Source organism: Dicentrarchus labrax, unplaced genomic scaffold, assembly GCF_905237075.1.
Source record: "Dicentrarchus labrax unplaced genomic scaffold, dlabrax2021, whole genome shotgun sequence".
NCBI lineage: Eukaryota > Metazoa > Chordata > Actinopteri > Moronidae > Dicentrarchus > Dicentrarchus labrax.
The window spans coordinates 2,432,853-2,449,908 of record NW_026136721.1 but is presented as its reverse complement, the minus strand read 5'-3'; the positions used below and the strand labels follow the sequence as shown (position 1 = coordinate 2,449,908).

The 17,056-nt window shown below is 39.8% G+C and overlaps 2 protein-coding genes across 5 annotated transcripts; one reads left to right on the top strand and one right to left on the bottom strand.

Moving 5' to 3' along the window:
• The first annotated feature begins 1,012 nt into the window (after positions 1 to 1,012).
• Positions 1,013 to 9,378, top strand: ltv1 (LTV1 ribosome biogenesis factor). The gene is made up of 11 exons (XM_051385159.1): positions 1,013 to 1,201; positions 1,856 to 1,987; positions 2,077 to 2,271; positions 2,470 to 2,557; positions 2,916 to 3,042; positions 3,372 to 3,600; positions 5,285 to 5,412; positions 5,525 to 5,661; positions 6,838 to 6,890; positions 7,205 to 7,405; positions 8,328 to 9,378. Exons 1-11 carry the CDS (start codon positions 1,199 to 1,201, stop codon positions 8,436 to 8,438), a joined length of 1,404 nt encoding a protein of 467 aa, XP_051241119.1. The 5' UTR covers positions 1,013 to 1,198; the 3' UTR covers positions 8,439 to 9,378.
• Positions 9,379 to 9,660: 282 nt separating this feature from the next.
• ifngr1 (interferon gamma receptor 1) lies at positions 9,661 to 16,956 on the bottom strand. 4 transcript variants are annotated; one of them, XM_051384873.1, is made up of 7 exons: positions 16,705 to 16,956; positions 14,247 to 14,367; positions 13,559 to 13,737; positions 13,258 to 13,409; positions 12,657 to 12,819; positions 12,075 to 12,199; positions 9,661 to 11,969 (listed from the first exon to the last, which is right to left on the bottom strand). In XM_051384873.1, exons 1-7 carry the CDS (start codon positions 16,769 to 16,771, stop codon positions 11,709 to 11,711), a joined length of 1,068 nt encoding a protein of 355 aa, XP_051240833.1. In that variant the 5' UTR covers positions 16,772 to 16,956; the 3' UTR covers positions 9,661 to 11,708. The 4 variants fall into 4 exon arrangements, with proteins under 4 accessions (XP_051240833.1, XP_051240834.1, XP_051240831.1 ...); XM_051384874.1 differs by having other exon boundaries at positions 14,247 to 14,364; positions 16,705 to 16,955; XM_051384871.1 differs by having other exon boundaries at positions 13,258 to 13,412; positions 16,705 to 16,954.
• Positions 16,957 to 17,056: the final 100 nt, after the last annotated feature.

Here is a 17,056-nt window from a genome sequence, read left to right as displayed (position 1 = left end):
ACCTCAAAATTGTACTTATGTACAGTACTTGAGTAGATGTACTCAGTTACATCCCACCAGCATTGCATGCTGTGACATTTGTTGGCTGTGTTTTGTTAAGCTGCAGCTGAGCAACGGCCACCATAGGGGTTGTTTTAATAAAGCAAACAATAGAGTAACAGGAGGTTATACATCAGGTGCAGGTGGTGTTGATTGAACTGGGAAAACACCAGTGAACTTATTGTTGTTGGGTGGAAAATGCTTTTCTCAGTAGACAACCACTGTTCTGAGAACATTAACACCAGGAGGCTCCGAGGAGACTTTTCTTACTGTGACGTGTCAAAATATTTGGTTATTTATATAACACATCACCTCCAGGTACCTACCAATTACAGAGCACACAGTGGACAACACCTTACTCCAGATTGGCTGGGTGCCAGTTACTTTTGCATTAAACCAGTTGACACACAAGTGAAACCGGGGTTTTGGGGGGCTGTTAGGATGAGACTCTTGGAGGACTTTTGGCTTCTTCATTGCCATTGTAATTGATTTATACTGTCAAGTGTCTAGGAAATTAAATGCAAGTTATTCTGTCTTACATATATGTCACAGATAATATGGGTTTGAATGCTTGCTTTGTAGCTCATAAAATAAATGTATATTAAAATGGGGGCAGGCAAGATTCTTAGTGACCATCCTAAATATATATATAACATAATTAAAGTATGTTAGCAGAGGGAAATGGCTGTATTATCTATATTTCCTCTGTCAACCCTGTGGACAGTGTCCAGTCCAGCAGGTGGCAGTAATGCTCCTATAAACTACAGTTAATGTCAGGACTGTACCAACAATGCCTAATGTGGAGGGAACACAACCACAGTCTAACCGTAATTACATTATTAATACAAACACATGTATCTCTGTTTTAAGATAATTCATGACATATAAAATGAGTCACAATAATTAAAATAAGCTCATATTAAACATATTCATACATATTAAAAACAAACACCCCCCCTCCTTCCCTCTGAGATGGTTCCTTCCAGCAATGGTAGCCGCAGCGTGGTGGAGGAGAATCCAACGTGGATAAACAAACAACAACAACCACACTTTCTGGGTTTAAACGGCTCTTTACAACAACAACTTCTTGCAGTTTCACATTTGAGGATCTTTTAAAGTCCGACCAGTCAAATAAACCCGTCAGAGATTCCGTCTCGTAATGGTAAGCTGACATTTACAACGTATGCTAAGCTCGTTAGCTCACAGCGGCTAACGTCCCTGCTGTGTGTGTGTTCATCATAAAACACCGTAGTGGTGGAAAATAACTACATTTACGGTTGTTATTAAGGTTAATGAGGATACTTAATGAAAGTTTAGTTTCTCCCCTTTTTGCTAGAAGTGTTTTAAAGCTGGTTGTTTGGTAGAAAGTTGTTGGACTTTGAGTTTGTTTGCTGATATTTGGAGACAGAAGTTTATACAGACAAATCCTAATAACACAATCAGTGGTTTAACTTCACTTTAAAGGCTGATTGTAATGTGGTTTAAGTAGGTTTAATGTAGGTCATTTAAAATGATAGAAATCAGCGAAAGGAAGCTGGAACCAGTTTGTTTGATTAATGAGCTGATCGATTAATTGATTGTCAACAGTTTGACGAGCTAGAAACTTTGGAGGAAGTTGGTCTGAAGATGCTCTACAGCTTCACGTTGAGGTTCACTCTATACGGATCTTCTCTTGTTGATTTAGTCATTATTAAACAGCAAAAACTGACAAATTGTGTGTTTTGTTTACAGTATTTGTTTAAAAAGGGACTTTGCTGAGACTCTGTCCTTATCTCCTCTCTCTCTCTCTCTCTCTCTCTCTCTCTCTCTCCTCCAGCCTCATCGAAAGAAGAAATCGTTCATTGAGAAGAAGAAGGCCGTGACCTTTCACCTCGTCCACAGAAGTCAGAGGGACCCGCTGGCTGCAGATGAGAAAGCGCCGCAGCACGTCCTCCTGCCCGCCACCAAGGTAACCTCGGTGCCACCGAACGGGTGGCGAAGCTTCAAGAGGTAAATGAGCAGAAACATAAACCTGCTGCTTGTTGTTGTGTCCTTCAGGGGGAAGTGGAGAAGAGGCGCGAGGAGCAGAGGGAGTTCGGCGTCTTCTTCGACGACGACTACAACTACCTGCAGCACCTGAAGGAGGCGTCGGCCACGACTGAGCTGGTGGCCGCCGGGCCCTCGCACCATCTCCGGGACGAGGATGAGGACGAGGAGAACGAAGAGGAAGGAGACGCCGACAAGGTCGTTCCTGTAAGTTGACTCAGAGTTTATCTTCAGTCGTTAAAATCCTGCAAAAGGTTGGAATAGAAATTGTCTTCTCGTTGTTGTCTGGTTTAGATGTCGGCCTTATTATTAGTGTTTCTATTATTAAGGTTGCCGTTCCTCTGAAGTTGTGCGCCTTGTGTGGAAGCTCTGAAATGATTGTTGTTGTTTTTGTTTGATGAACAGGCAGCTTCCATCAACCTGCCGTCTTCAGTGTTCGCCTCGGAGTTCGAGGAGGAGGTGGGACTTCTGAACAAAGCCGCTCCTATCTCAGGTACGCGGCTCATCATTCGGGTCATATTGTGTTGAATTGTCTGCTGTTGAAACATTTTAATCAAAAACTCCAGTTGAAACTGAAAACAGTGAAACTGTGTGATGTGATTTTATAAGTTAAGAATATATCAGATACTTCCAGGGTTAATTGTAACGACAAAAGCAGCTTTATAATTTCTCTAGAATAGTTTTGGGTTTCCTTTTCTGCCTCAACTTCATGTTAAAACTGAATATATCCAGTTTCATGGCTGTTTTACTTTCACCTCTCGCCGTTGTTCCCGTCATGTGAAGCAGCTTTAAAGTTGCCCTCGGGTTCAGACGTCAGCATCATCATCCCTTCGTGTGTTTTCTCCCTTCAGGACCGCGGCTCGACATGGACCCCGACATCGTGGCTGCTCTCGACGAAGACTTCGACTACGACGACCCCGACAACCTCCTGGACGACGACTTCATCGTCAAAGCAAACAGCGGCGCAGTGGACATGCGGTAAGACACTAAAAATAGAACTTATTTCTGTGGTGATTCAAGTTATTTGAGGTCTTTTCTCACCTTTTTAAAGGCTTCTTCGTTTGAGGGATTCTGAAATATTTTTTAAGCCTTTTTTGTTTGCTTGTTTGTTTGATGTCTCAAAATAACAATCACTTTCTTGAGATACTACATTGACACTTATATATGATATGAAACAATGAACATCATCTTCTGTTGATCCACATGTTAACAGATTTAATTGAAATGCCTTTTATATCTAAACAATTGGAGAAAATGTTACAGTAAGATGTAGTTCCACATTAAACAGTGATTTTAACCCGTGGCAGAGGTGATGACGACGATGATGATGATGAGTGGGAGGACACAGACGAGGAAGGCGACTTCGACTCCGAGGGCGGGCTTTCGGGCGACGAGGACGCGGAGGGGGGCGGTCGCGGCCGAGAATTTCTCTTCATGGACGAGGAGACGAAGAGTCGATTCACGGAGTACTCGATGACGTCGTCTGTGATGAGGAGGAACGAGCAGCTCACGCTGCTGGACGACCGCTTCGAAAAGGTGTGTGTGTGTGTGTGTGTGTGTGTGTGTGTGTGTGTGTGTGTGTGTGTTCCAGTTAATTGTTGGACGTCACGTCTCCACTTCCAGCCACAATATCCCGGATATGAGTGCTGCCGTCTCTGCAGCACTGATCCAGTTTCCCTCTAACAGTAACATTTAATTTGAGACCAACACAGGCTAAAGTACAACTAATTTTAATTAAAAATAACTTTCCCGGACAACAAAGATTACTTCCATGACTGGAAAACTAATCTCTGAAAGTTTTTCCAGGTTTTCCAGGACACGTGGGACTCTAAATAACAAATTAAACCCAAACTTATAAGAAAAATTAACACTTAAACTTAAAACAAATGCCAGAAACCATCTTTGGGAATAATTTATTCGACGCGAGTTAGTAATTTTCTCTTTCTAGCATCATTCAAACAAGAATAATAATAAAAAAACAACAACTAACAGATCAATAATTCTGTGTAGAAAACCCAGCTTATAACTTTATTTATATTTATATAGCACCTTTCTTAACAGCGTTACACAGATCTTCACAGTACAGAGATACTGGTGATAATAATCATAATAATTATACTTCTGCTTTTATTTAATGGAAAACAAATAAAAAAGAAAACATGTCAAGAATACACAAAGACAGAAAGTAGGGAGAGAGAGAGGGAGAGAGAGAGAGAGAGAGAGAGAGAGAGAGAGGTATATGAGCAGTTTAATGAATCAGTTTTATCTCGTGGATCAGATTGGTCAAAAGAAAACGGCAACAATGAACGATGATTGAATGATGTGTAAAATGCAGACGCTGTATATGACTGCACAAAGAAGTTGCCGTGGTTACTCCTCCCCTGGGTGAATATAAACTTGCAACAGACCGTGTCGGCCATCTGGGACTCGAGCGGATGAAAACATTAAAACCATAACGGTGACACAGAGCGGTTGTTTAAGCACAAACGGATTCACAGTGAGTTCAGGATACAAAACAAAAGTTGTGACATTTAAAAAATTAACCTTTTTAAAAAGTCTACAGTTAAACATTCAGCTCAATGTGTCACAGTGAAAACACATGAAATATTACATTTAATTGATTTTGTATTGGCATACAAACGCAGATTAAAGTGCTTTACATGATATTAAAGCATTGATAAAAAGCAGCAGCAGTTGTAGTCCTAGTAGCTATAGTTGTAGTCCTAGTAGTTACAGTTGTAGTTCTAGTAGCTATAGCAGTTGTAGTCCTAGTAGCTATAACAGTTGTAGTCCTAGTAGCTACAGTAGTTGTAGTCCTAGTAGCTACGTTGTAGTCCTAGTAGTTATAGTTGTAGTCCTAGTAGCTATAGCAGTTGTAGTTCTAGTAGCTATAGCAGTTGTAGTCCTAGTAGCTATAACAGTTGTAGTCCTAGTAGTTACAGCAGTTGTAGTCCTAGTAGTTACAGTTGTAGTCCTAGTAGCTATAACAGTTGTAGTCCTAGTAGCAACAGTTGTAGTCCTAGTAGTTACAGTTGTAGTCCTAGTAGTTACAGTTGTAGTCCTAGTAGCTATAGCAGTTGTAGTCCTAGTAGCTATAGCAGTTGTAGTCCTAGTAGCAACAGTTGTAGTTCATTGTTTTTCCAGTCAAGTCAGTGAGTGTGTGCGAGTCTTTAGATGTGAGCTGCAAACTTGCTAAAAAACTGCGTCCGTGTTGTTTCAGTTTTACGAACAGTTTGATGATGATGAGATCGGCGCTCTGGACAACACAGAGCTAGAGGGCTACATCGAACCCGACAGCGCTCGCCTGGAAGAAATTATCAAAGACTACTTCATACAGAAAGAGAAGGAGTGAGTGAAGTTCATTTTTTCTGCCCTCTTGAACTTGATTCAGTCGTGTTGTTGTTGTTGTTGTTGTTTTTTTGACGAGAAGTCTTATCAAAATAATCTGTTTGTGGTCCAGATACCTGAGGCCTGATGACTTGGGTCCCAAAGAACTTCCTGTTGTGAAGGAGGAGGAGGAAGACGAGGAGGAAGAAGAGATGGAAACTGTTGTCGTGGGGCCTCCAGAAGAGAAGTGGGACTGTGAAACCATCATCAGTGAGTTGTGTGTCTATTAACTGTAACTGCTACAGGAGGCTGTCTGTGTTTCTTTTCAAACTTTCGCTCTTAAATCTACAATTTCTTCATCAACGGTAGAAAAATGCTGCAAAAAAATCTTCTTTTTATTAACATTTCTTGTCTTATGACAGTATTCAGGAGCCTAAACAAACCGTACAAACACATTAAAGTTTCCCGGAGTCATTTACACACACTGTGTAAAGAAAAAGACAGATTTGTAGTTGATGTAACTAGATCTACTTTTTCCCTCTCTGCTTTCAGCCACAGTAAGCGAGCACTGGCCTCACAAGGATCAGTGTCATTTTAAAACAGTAGATGGCGTATTGAGCTGTTTCCAAGCCACGATATGCTGATTTATTTTCATACATTTTGTATAAATGTCGATATTAATAGCGGCATTGATGCGTTTCATCACAGGACAGTCGTATAATTCAGTTTACACAGCTTTTAATAGACGTTTATGTGCAGTTCTCAGAGATAATAGTGGAAGTTAGACACACTTGATGAACTGTAACGAGGATTGTTTGGTTTATTTATGTTTATTGAACTGTGCGACTCTCTTCTCTTCTTCCACTAAACAACAGGATCCAGACTTTTGTATTTTAACTGTTAGCAGTTGGTCTTGATGTTTCATTGGAAGCCAAAAAGGTTGAAATCATATCTGTTCCATATCATTGCACTAAAAGTTCATTGGGTTAATGGTTGACTCCTCCTGCGGTAATAAATGGTAAACCACTCAAAGCGCTCAACCGCCCAATAAAAAAGCATAAATCTCAAGTGTTAACGTGTCAGAGGTGATCTTCTATACATATTAAATGCTCTTAAGTAGAGTAAAATAGTGTTTGTGTTTCGATTTCTTGAGTTTTTATAGGTTTTAAATATATTTCCTGTTTCTGTTGGTGAAAAATAGCTTCTGATAGTTCAACAACGGATTTAAATTTTAAATTTGTACTTGTAAGTCGGGATATTGGTTGTATTTCCTGTTGTTGTTGTTGTTGTTCTCTTTTATAGTTTCTATAGTTCATACAACGCGAAAATCAACATAATCCTTAATGTCTTTGATGTTCCAGCTTTGAAAACCTTTCTACTCACTGTATTCTGTACATATTGTATCTGTATATTTCTGTTTGACTGCATGTTTCTCGTCTTCTCCAGGCACATATTCCAACATATACAACAGACCCAAAGTCATTGAAGAACCAGCAAAGGTATGAATGTCCTATAAATTCAGCTTGTTAACACAGGAAGTTCCTGTCTTGCCTCTTCTTGTAAGACAGGTCTATGACCAGCTGCTGGTGCACGTCACACCTAACACCTGTGAGATGAGTGTACCTGTTTGTTAGCGTGGCAGTTTCGGCTGTAGCTTCATATCTGCAGCAGTTAAAGACGTTGTGTGTTTGCATGAAACAACAAGATCACTTATAAAACACTGTTATATAAGACAGCACACATACAGGTTTATATTTTATCATATTTATGCTGAGTTGACGCTGACTGAAAGTAAGACTCCTTCTGTCCTCAGTCAAAGCCGATCCGTGTGTCCAGTAAGACGGGCATCCCTCTGGACGTCCTCCCCACCAAAGGCCTGACCACCAAGCAGGCTGAGCGCATGACGAGGATCAACGACTCGGACCTCCCCCGTGTCTCCACCCAGCCCCGCGACAAGGAGGAGAGCAAAGACGAGAGGAAAGCGAGGAAACAGGCCATCAAGGAAGAGCGCAAGGTGAGAAAGAAGATACGGATATAAAACGGCTGATGTCACCCTGAACAACGTGAAGCCTTAGGTCTCATTAAACAAGTTAAAAACGGACAAATCTGCATCATCCGGACCGTGTAGGTGTGTTCTGATCCACTTTGATTGACAGCGAACATCAACAAACAGTCCCACAGCTGTCATCACATTTTCATTCATATATTGTCAAATCTTTTTACTTGTTCTCACTAACTTCACACCAGTGAGTGAGTGCAGACAAAAACAGACACAGAAATGTCTCATATAAAGAAAACAGTTCCAACTGTGGCACAAAATATTTATAAGTTCATGCAGGATTCAATCACTAAATAGTTTATAAGGGCCTTTCTGGTGATATTCTGTGTGTTTGTTTTTATATAAAGTCTACTGAAAAGACCAAAACCAACAACCAGTTAAATAAAAACATGATCTTATGTCTAAAGTCTGATGTATCTTCCTCCTGAGGGAGAATGATCATTCCCACTAATTGTGATTCATATCGCAATCGCAGCATCTGTCAAAAAAAAATCGCAATATGACGTTTTTACCGTATCGTGCAGCCCGGCTGTTCAGAGAGATTACGGATCGACAAACACATTGTCGGCACACACCGGGGTTCTCCCATAGCAAAGCCAAATAATTGTGCCAGTGATTTGGTTGACTTAGCACTTTTCTAAGTGCAAATACATCAGATCGTTCTGTGTTTATTTTGGAAAACAGCTCAACCTTAGTTCAGATATTTACTTAGTGTCATCATGAATATTGCAGTACAACTGTTGGGTCACCTGTTTAATGAGAAAAAAGGGTGTGGGCATGAGAACTGATGCCAACCATGGAGAAAAAGGTGTCAGTGAATGATGAAAATATTTGCACCGTACAAAGTCTAAAACTCTTATTCGTGTGTTTTTAACAGGAGAGGAGAGCAGAGAAGAAAGCCAACAAGGTGGCGTTCAAGGAAGAGAAAGTGCGACAGGAGAAGCAGATGTTGAACCTGAGAACGAACGTTCAAGGCCTGAAGCTTTAGTAGCCGACTGCCGGCGCTCTGCCCGCACAGACTTTGTGCCCAATGATGGTGCCGTCATGGGACACGCTGCTCTTCGCTTCAGTGGAGCTGAGAGGACATCAAACGACCTCAAAGAGGACTGATTGGGGTTGAGAGAGAGGCTCTGGGTTTTAGACCAGATTCTCCTCAAATAATCATGAGATAAAGTTAATTTAACTAAAAAAAAGAATCTACTTTATCTACAGTAAACCAGCTCAGGTCATCATCTTATAACACAGTTAAATCCAGGAAAGTTAAAGGCTGGGTATCAATCTTTTTTTTTTGGGAAGTAGAGTATTAAAAACGTTGTCTGGTCACATGCTAATGTTGTTTACTCGTTCTCTGATCAGATCCTGGTTTAAAATCTATTTATTTTCTTGCAGTGACCGCTCCATGTTAAACCACATTTAAAGGAAAAGTTTGACATTTTTGGGAAGTATTTTTTTAAGCTGAGAAGATTGAGACCGCTCTTAGGTTAGCACAAAGACTGGAAGCAATAAACTTCAAGCATGTCCACCTGCCAGCACCTCTAAAGCTCACTGAATAACATGTTATAGCTTTGTTAATCATTACAAAGACACAAATGTAAAATATGTTTTTATGGGGGCATAAAATCCTCATAAAGTGATTAGTTGTTGGTGTAGTTTCGTCCAGAAGAGTGGTACCGACCTTGTCTGACTCTCGGGCCAGAAAGCAAATAAACGTGTTTCCCAAAAGGACAAATTATTTCTTTAACATTCAAAAACTTCTTCAGCTTCCTTTGTTGAATGAAAAAGAAGAAATTTAGTAAGAAACTGTTTATAATCCTCATGAATCGTATCTGTGTCAGGACTGAACTTTAATCTAAAAGTGTTCGTTGGTACCCAGCCTACAAATACTTCCTTATATGTGGAATATAAGACTAAATAAAATATCAATATTGTTCTTGTCTCTTTTATTCAGATATCATCATACTGTACTTTCCCCACTATCAGACTGGTGTTTACTTCATCTTCAACTGAACGGGGAATGTCTGGCACAGCAACATGTTGACATTCCTTCCTCTCACGCAGAGCGTCCGCTGTGGAAGAGTAGAGATATAGAGATATATATATACATATATATATATCTATATATATCTCTATCTCTATCTATATCTATCTATCTCACTACATATATATATACATATATACACACTCATCTGTCCAATTATAAAGAAATAAAACCTAGTTTAAGTCCATTTTATTTGATAAATTCACATCTTTATATTGGCGTTATAAAGCAGAAGTGGAGGTCAGTGCAGTTAAAGAAATAAACTCTTGTGTTTAATTATAAAATATATTTGTTGTAATTATATAATCAGCTGCATAAAAGCCAGTCTAATTTACAGCTTTAAAAACTGGACCAACCCCTGAAGTGTACGCAAATCATGTAAACAAGCTTCTCGATGCAAACAAAAGAAAAACACTCCCAAGCGTCGCCCACAGAGCCAGTTTTTCAGGTTGCCCAACAGCAGTGATGGGGAAGGTACACCAGGTTATAAACTAGATAAGGTAGGTGTGACACCTACAAGTGTTCTGCCAGGAGTGGAAAGTCCAGACTGTGTGAGAGGTGATAACTCAACCAACAAGGAAAAGTCTTAAAGCTCACACATATATTTTACCTCAGTTGTTCTTTGTCATGGAGTTTTATTTGTCCAGGTTTTGAGAGATCCTACAACAATAGAGTTTAATGTTTGTGAGACTTAAAATGACTCTTTACATAAATAAGTTTCCATGTTTGCTCTGGACAATCCACAGATTAGTTTTCTACCAAAGAAATAGTCCCCATAGAGACTGCTGACAGCGTGTTCTGTATATTATTATTTTGTTATTATGTGTTTGGTCCTTTAAATGTCAGAAAATGGTTAAAAATGTTGGTCGATGTTTCCCAAATTCCAGTGTGATGTCCTTAAATGTTTTGTAACCCAAAGACAAAGTTTACTGTCATAGAGGACTAAGGAAGAAAATATTCACATCTGAGAAGCTAAAATCAAAACAATTTAGATATTTTCTTCTTAAAAAATGACTCAAAAATAATTTATTGTCAAAATTGTTGGCAGACATCTCCAAACATTGGTAAATAAAACCAAAACCAACTACCTGATTGGATGCAAGTGAGAAAATGCTTGTTACTGACACCGTCCCTTTAAAAAAAAATACAACTCTTAACGCTTGCAAAGATTAAAAACTAAGGCACGGAGCACTTTCCTTCATGAATAAAAGCTACACGTGTAACCCACAGGTTCAGCCGATACTCAAAGACAAAAATAAAAAGCTTATACAATTAGTTATTTGTTCTTCCCTCCCTGCTATGTTTTCAACTAGCCGTTGTCAAACAATACAATCTGATAAAACGCTGCAGTTGCTGAGATTGGCTGCAGGTCGGGGATCTAGTACGATAACATCTGTAAAGCAGGCATAAAACAGCTGGAAGGTGACTGGAAGGTCACCGGTTTGTTTCAAACAGCAGCGTTCACAACTGCATCTTCTTTAAAATAATGTTTAAAAAAGGGGGAATAAATGGGAGTTTTTCAAAAATTTGAAAAAGATTCAAGAATTTCGCTCTTCATTGTCTTTTGAATGCTCTTTGTGTTGCAGCTCTTTGTGTTGCAGCTTTAGTCCCTGAGTCTCCTTCAGACTCAAAAAAAAGCTAAAAGGCAAACCAACGATGTCATTAAATGTGCTTTCTAAAAGGCCCCGACACACCAAAACCTACAACGCTGCTCATTTGTTATTCAAAACAGAACACCAGGATATCCGCGCATGTGAGCGATCAGACGAGGTGAGTCGTTTGCTGCTTTGCTCACTTCCCATTCAAAGTGCTCAGCCGGCCACACAAAACTACATAAAAACGAGGGCTGCAGACGCTCACCGACGGCCCCGACATTGGCCGATGTGTCAGGGCCTTGAAGGTAGAGTGTGTGTAATTATAAGCAATCGGTTTTCTGCAGCTCAATGCCGCTTTTACAATCCTGAGAAATCTGGAGGGAGAGGAGGGCTTAACTGTCACATTTCAGATTCATAAATCAGTGCGTTTCCAACAGTGCAGTCAGAAAGAAGAAGCTTCCCCTCAGGAGTCACTCTTCTTGAGCAAGGCACCAGCTCTTCCCCGAGTGCGCCGGGTTGAGGCTTTATTCAGTCCAGAGGTACGAACGTGTGATTGTGGTCTTGGGAGTTAAAAATCACCATTAAATTAAACTTAAATCCCAAATCGAGTCCTTGGATGGTAGTTTTACCTCGCGCTGTAAGCATCGACCATATCTCCATCGCCTATGTCCATCTGCACAAAGTGAAGTCTGTCATAGTTTCTTTCATGGGGTATGTCCTCCTCTTCCTCCTGTTCTTCCTCCACCTGTTCCTCCTGTTCCTTTTGCTCCTCCTCCTCATCCATTGAAACACACTCTGTTCTCACAGAGTCGTCTGTACAGTCAATACGATTGTAGACGTCCGGATCGACTTCAACATGATAATCCTGTGCTCCGTTCTTTGGCAGCTGGGACAAGAAGACAGAGAGGACAAAAAGGGTTTTATAAAAAAAGGTTAAAAACAACTAAAGCAACATGATTATCGATGTTTTTTTTTTTTTTTCCAGCCTTACCAGAGGCTTGGGCAGAGGAGGTAGGTCCATCGTCCAGGCCTTTGCCTTAAAGATGAATATCGTAACCACAACGAGTACGACGACGAAGACGGACAGCAAGATCACAAGTGTTTCCATGTGAAACTCTGCAATCAAAAAAATAATTACGTTTCATTGTTTGGACATTTTAGGATTCAGAAGTTGTTTGATTTGATTTTTAGTATTAGTAGTTTAGAAGTATACCAACATGTTCACTTACTTCCTAAAAACCATTCCATTTTTTAGAAAAGCTGCAGTGAAATCAGGCCTTTTAGACCGCAACAACCCCCCCAAAACCCCCTGTGAAGTCCTGGAGGCACAGCTTTAAGTAGATATATCTGATTTAACTTTTACTTAAGTAAGGTTTTGAATGCAGGAATGCTGAATTTTATTGCAGCGCCGGCCATCACAGACCTGAACGCCACTTTGTTCCTCTAAGAAGCTTCAAAGGATCTTCTCCCGGCTGTTTATTTGTATTCGGAAAAAAGGTCAACATGCTAAATGTCCAATCAAACACAGACAGACACGTTTTTGGTGCAGTTGGAGTCTTTGAGGAAACCTTACCAGGGGATTCAGTCACACAGATGGGGTCTGTCTCTCTGAACTTCACTTGGCCGACACCAGAACTTGCAAACAACAATCCTTTCAGCACCACGCACTTCTCCACACCCTTAGGAAACGAGACGCAGCTTTCCTGATTCGGGTTGCATTCACCGTTATATACCTCCTGAAAGTCACAGAACAAAGATAATTAGCTTAGCTTATTTGAATGTTATTACAGTAAGGACCATTTAACATCCATTGTTTTGGAGCGTATCTCTATTCATTGCCGCTTGCAGCTTTAATTATTATTATGAGGGGAAATCTACGCAGACTCATTAAGATCTGTATGAGGCCACTTTGGACAACCACCCTCATGAAGGTGAGCCCTGCTATCGAGCTTCTGAGTGACTTTCCAGAGCTCTAAACTCCCTTTTCATACTATTATAAAGTATTGTGCAGCATTACTCCAACCGCTCCATCACGACACGCCCACACTGACAAAGCGTCTTGTTTTTATTTTGTTCTGAACGTCCAGAGTAAGGATGCAGATATGGAAGAAAGCCGCTCTTTAAATACACAGAGCATCCTGCTGTAAAATCTTTTGAACTTTATTTGTACTTACATCAGGTGACACTTCGACACTGAACGTAAATAAGCCAGAATCCTTCTCTCTAGCCAGTTCCAGTTCTTTGTAGAAGTTGAAGGGGTTCGTGAAACTAATGATGGCCTCTGAATCCCTCTTAATCAGTTCCACAGGAGGGAAATCTAATTCACCTACTAGGAGAAATTGAAGTGTTATTCACCTAAAAGAAACTTTAATTGTAATAACTCAAACATGATCTTCTAGCTTGAACCACATTCTAGTGGGTTACTTCTGATTTACAGGGAAATAAACACATCTTTTACATCTACATGTTACTTACATATATCGGCCGTCTTTAAGATGTTAAAGGCGAACGTTTTAGATGTCACTGGTCGAGACCGGGTTCCTCCCTGTATGGCGGTTACATTGATGCAATATTTGCCCATGTAGTGATCTTCAGATTCCCAGATGAAGTTGCTCAGATCATATTGACGGTCTGTGGTATTAAACTCCTTCCAGCTATGAGCAACAATACAGCAAAAAAAGAAATAAAATACCATTCAGAAACAAAAAAAACTCTTTATACTTTATGTTAATTGTACTAATTACTTAAAGTCTATGAATTTTCTGTTATTAATCCTATCAGCATTCAATAACTTCATAATTGATTAACAATTTTAATTTGACTATTTTTAAAGCTTATATGTATGATTATATATATATATATATATATATATATATATATATATATATATATATATATCCTACAGTGTGATGTTTGAATGATGTATGTGCAGAGTTTGACACTAGAAGAGCTGAGAGTGGACAGTTTCTCTGAGCTCCACCAGTGCACACAGTTTTTAATGAGGTAGAAGGAGAAGGTGACGTTTTAGGGATTTTAACACATCATTGTTCCATGCAGACTATCTGTATATACTGTATGTCTTAACGCATGTCTGGGAGGGAATCTTCTTCTAATTCCAAAGTTTACATTCACTCATTTCAGCTTCAGTGTGGTTGAATCTTACCCGGGGGAACCGCTGATATTTATGCTGAAGACGGTTTGTGGTTGCGGCTCGCTGTATTCCCAGCTGGCGGTGACTCGGAAATTCTGGCAGCTCACGGTGACGTTTGTTGGAGGAAGAACTGCTAGTAAACAGAAAAAAGACCCATAAACAGACGTATAACCTGAACACGCTTTCATTAAAAGGAGATTTCCAGGAGATTTCTTGACAACAAACGCTCATGTAATTTATCAGTAGGCCTGGTATTGACAAATAGTTTCCATGATGAGCGACTCAGGTTCATTACAGGGAGGCGAGTCTGCGTTTATGGGACACGTTATCTCGTTTTCCAGTCTAGTCCTACTGCAGCGTCTCTTGTGATTTGACTACAGTTCTCCTCTAAACTAGGTTTCCATAGGCGATCTGAGTGAGGGGCTGAAAAACAATAAAACCATCAGATTAACAGATTATTTCCAGGATATTTGGCCATTTTAATCCATTTCCAGGTGTTACCATGGCGGGAAAAACTGGTCTCTAAATGTTCATTATTTTCAGGAAAAGTGTTTTTAGGGGCATTTCTTTGTACCTTTACTAGAGGTAGGGTGACGCAGTGAGAACAATCAGTGCTACACGTCAACTATGCAACAACACATACATACCTGCACCCTATCCAGGGAGGGGCAGAACATACCTCCAATCAATAAAACAATTCCACTAACACACCTTTAATCCTTCACCCTGGTTAAAAACTCTACATACAGACTTTGACATGAAGTTTTGGGAACCTCTGATCTCGGCTACTGTAAATAACTTTAATCAGAAGGTGATTCGTTTCCATTAAAATACACCATGTGAGCAGGAATGAGTCATTTCTCACATCCGTTTTTATCTCAACTCGAGATGACCACCACACACACACACACACACACACACACACACACACACACACACACACACACACACACACACACACACACAAAGAGGGAGCGTCTTTACTGCCTCGTCTCATTGATTTCAAGGGGGAATCCGATCTGGTGTCAGAAGTTAAGAATCAGTCCCTGCAGCCTCCTCAGTAAAACCCCCCAAAAACCCCACTCCAATATCGCCCAATTCAGCCACTGATACTGAGATACTGTACATATATAGGCGGTTATGGAGGTAATGCTAATTTCTAACATAAAACCTTAGGATACTCAACGTTTCCAGGTTCACAGAGGGCCTCTATTGGCTGGCAAATAGACTATAAAAGGCAGCAGTCATGTTTTATACTGATACAAACACAAATTCCTCTCTAATAGACCTCGCTTGTGGATCTAGTGGTCATATAGAGGCACGAGTATTAGACTGTCAGACTGATAACCAGTTCAAAATAAGGTTTGTGAGAACTGATCCTCAGCTTCTGCTACACTTTCTTTACACCTCTAATTATAAAAACTCCTCTCTGTTTACTTTATCAATCTCCTCTCGACCATGTGGGGGTTTGTCAAACATTAAAAAAAAAAAAAAAAAAGGAGAAACTTAAGAGACTCCAGATTATGAAATGAAGGTTTGAGGATGTCACCCTCGTGTGCGTATGAGGACATGAGTAGACGTCTTCCTAAGAAAACAGCAAGAGCCCTAAAGCCGGGAACAGGAAGTGCTTCTATACTGAGATACAACATGTAGTCACAACTTCCAAAGAAACCACAGAAACTGTTCACAAAAGGTTGTTAGAAGATTAATCAGCACCAGGATACAGAGAGAAGGTTGTCTGGTTGTTACACTGGTTAAAAAATTCACTGGAAAGAGAAGTTAAGTTGATATCTGGAGCCTTGAACACATCTTTAACCCTTTAAATGATTATTTTCACTAATAAGTGATCAATTAATTGAGAAAAAGTAGTTCATAACGTCTTTAGATTCTCACAAATGCTCATTACAAGTTCAAAGAGTGTTCAGTTTATGATATAGAAACAGGCAAAAGGAGACTTTAGGCTTCACAGGTTAATTATTAAATCATTTTCTAACATATTTTTACTACTCTCCAATAAACTAAAGCTCTTAGGCTAATCAATAGTCTGTTAAATTCCTCTCACAGATGTTAATATGTGTATTTTAACGCAGATGTTAATATGTGTGAGTGTGCAGCATTTATAGAAGTAAATTAACGGGCTATATTTATTTAATTTACACGCATTAAGTGTGTTTGTACAGGTTAATACCGTGAGATTACCGGTTTAAATAAAAGGATTAAATAGAAATTAAATGTTAATGTTTTGGAAATATATTTATATTTTCTGCAGCTACAACTTGAACGAGACCGAGACACATTTTTACGTTTAATTTTATTTATTTTTTTGTTATTATTTAGTGTACTGAGCAGTAAAACTTCTACTCGAGTTATTATATTTATTTAAAATATATATTTAAAATCTAACTTTACTTTTTACTAATATATATATATATAAATAATAAAGAACTACTATAAAAGAGTTTTAACTTACCAATCACAGCAGACACTCCACTGACCAGGAGGAGAAGGAGGGCAGTGAACGCACCGTGCAGGGACATGGTTCTGGGTTCGGACCCGGTTCCAACTGACACCCGGCATACACACCCGGCTTCCGTCCACAGCACCGAGTCGCCAAAAGTTTCGCAGTTTCTGGTCTGGTTCAGGTCCGTGAGGGACTTCACACACACATCTACCTCCGTCTCTGGCTCGTGAGTAACCACAGTGCTGACGGTAATTAGCTCGTGCCACCGTGAAACACACCTTATTGACGTCACCGGGGATTTTTATTGTTTCTTTTTTTCAAAGTAAAAGATTTAGGTATTTCAGGATTTGAATTGAAGGAG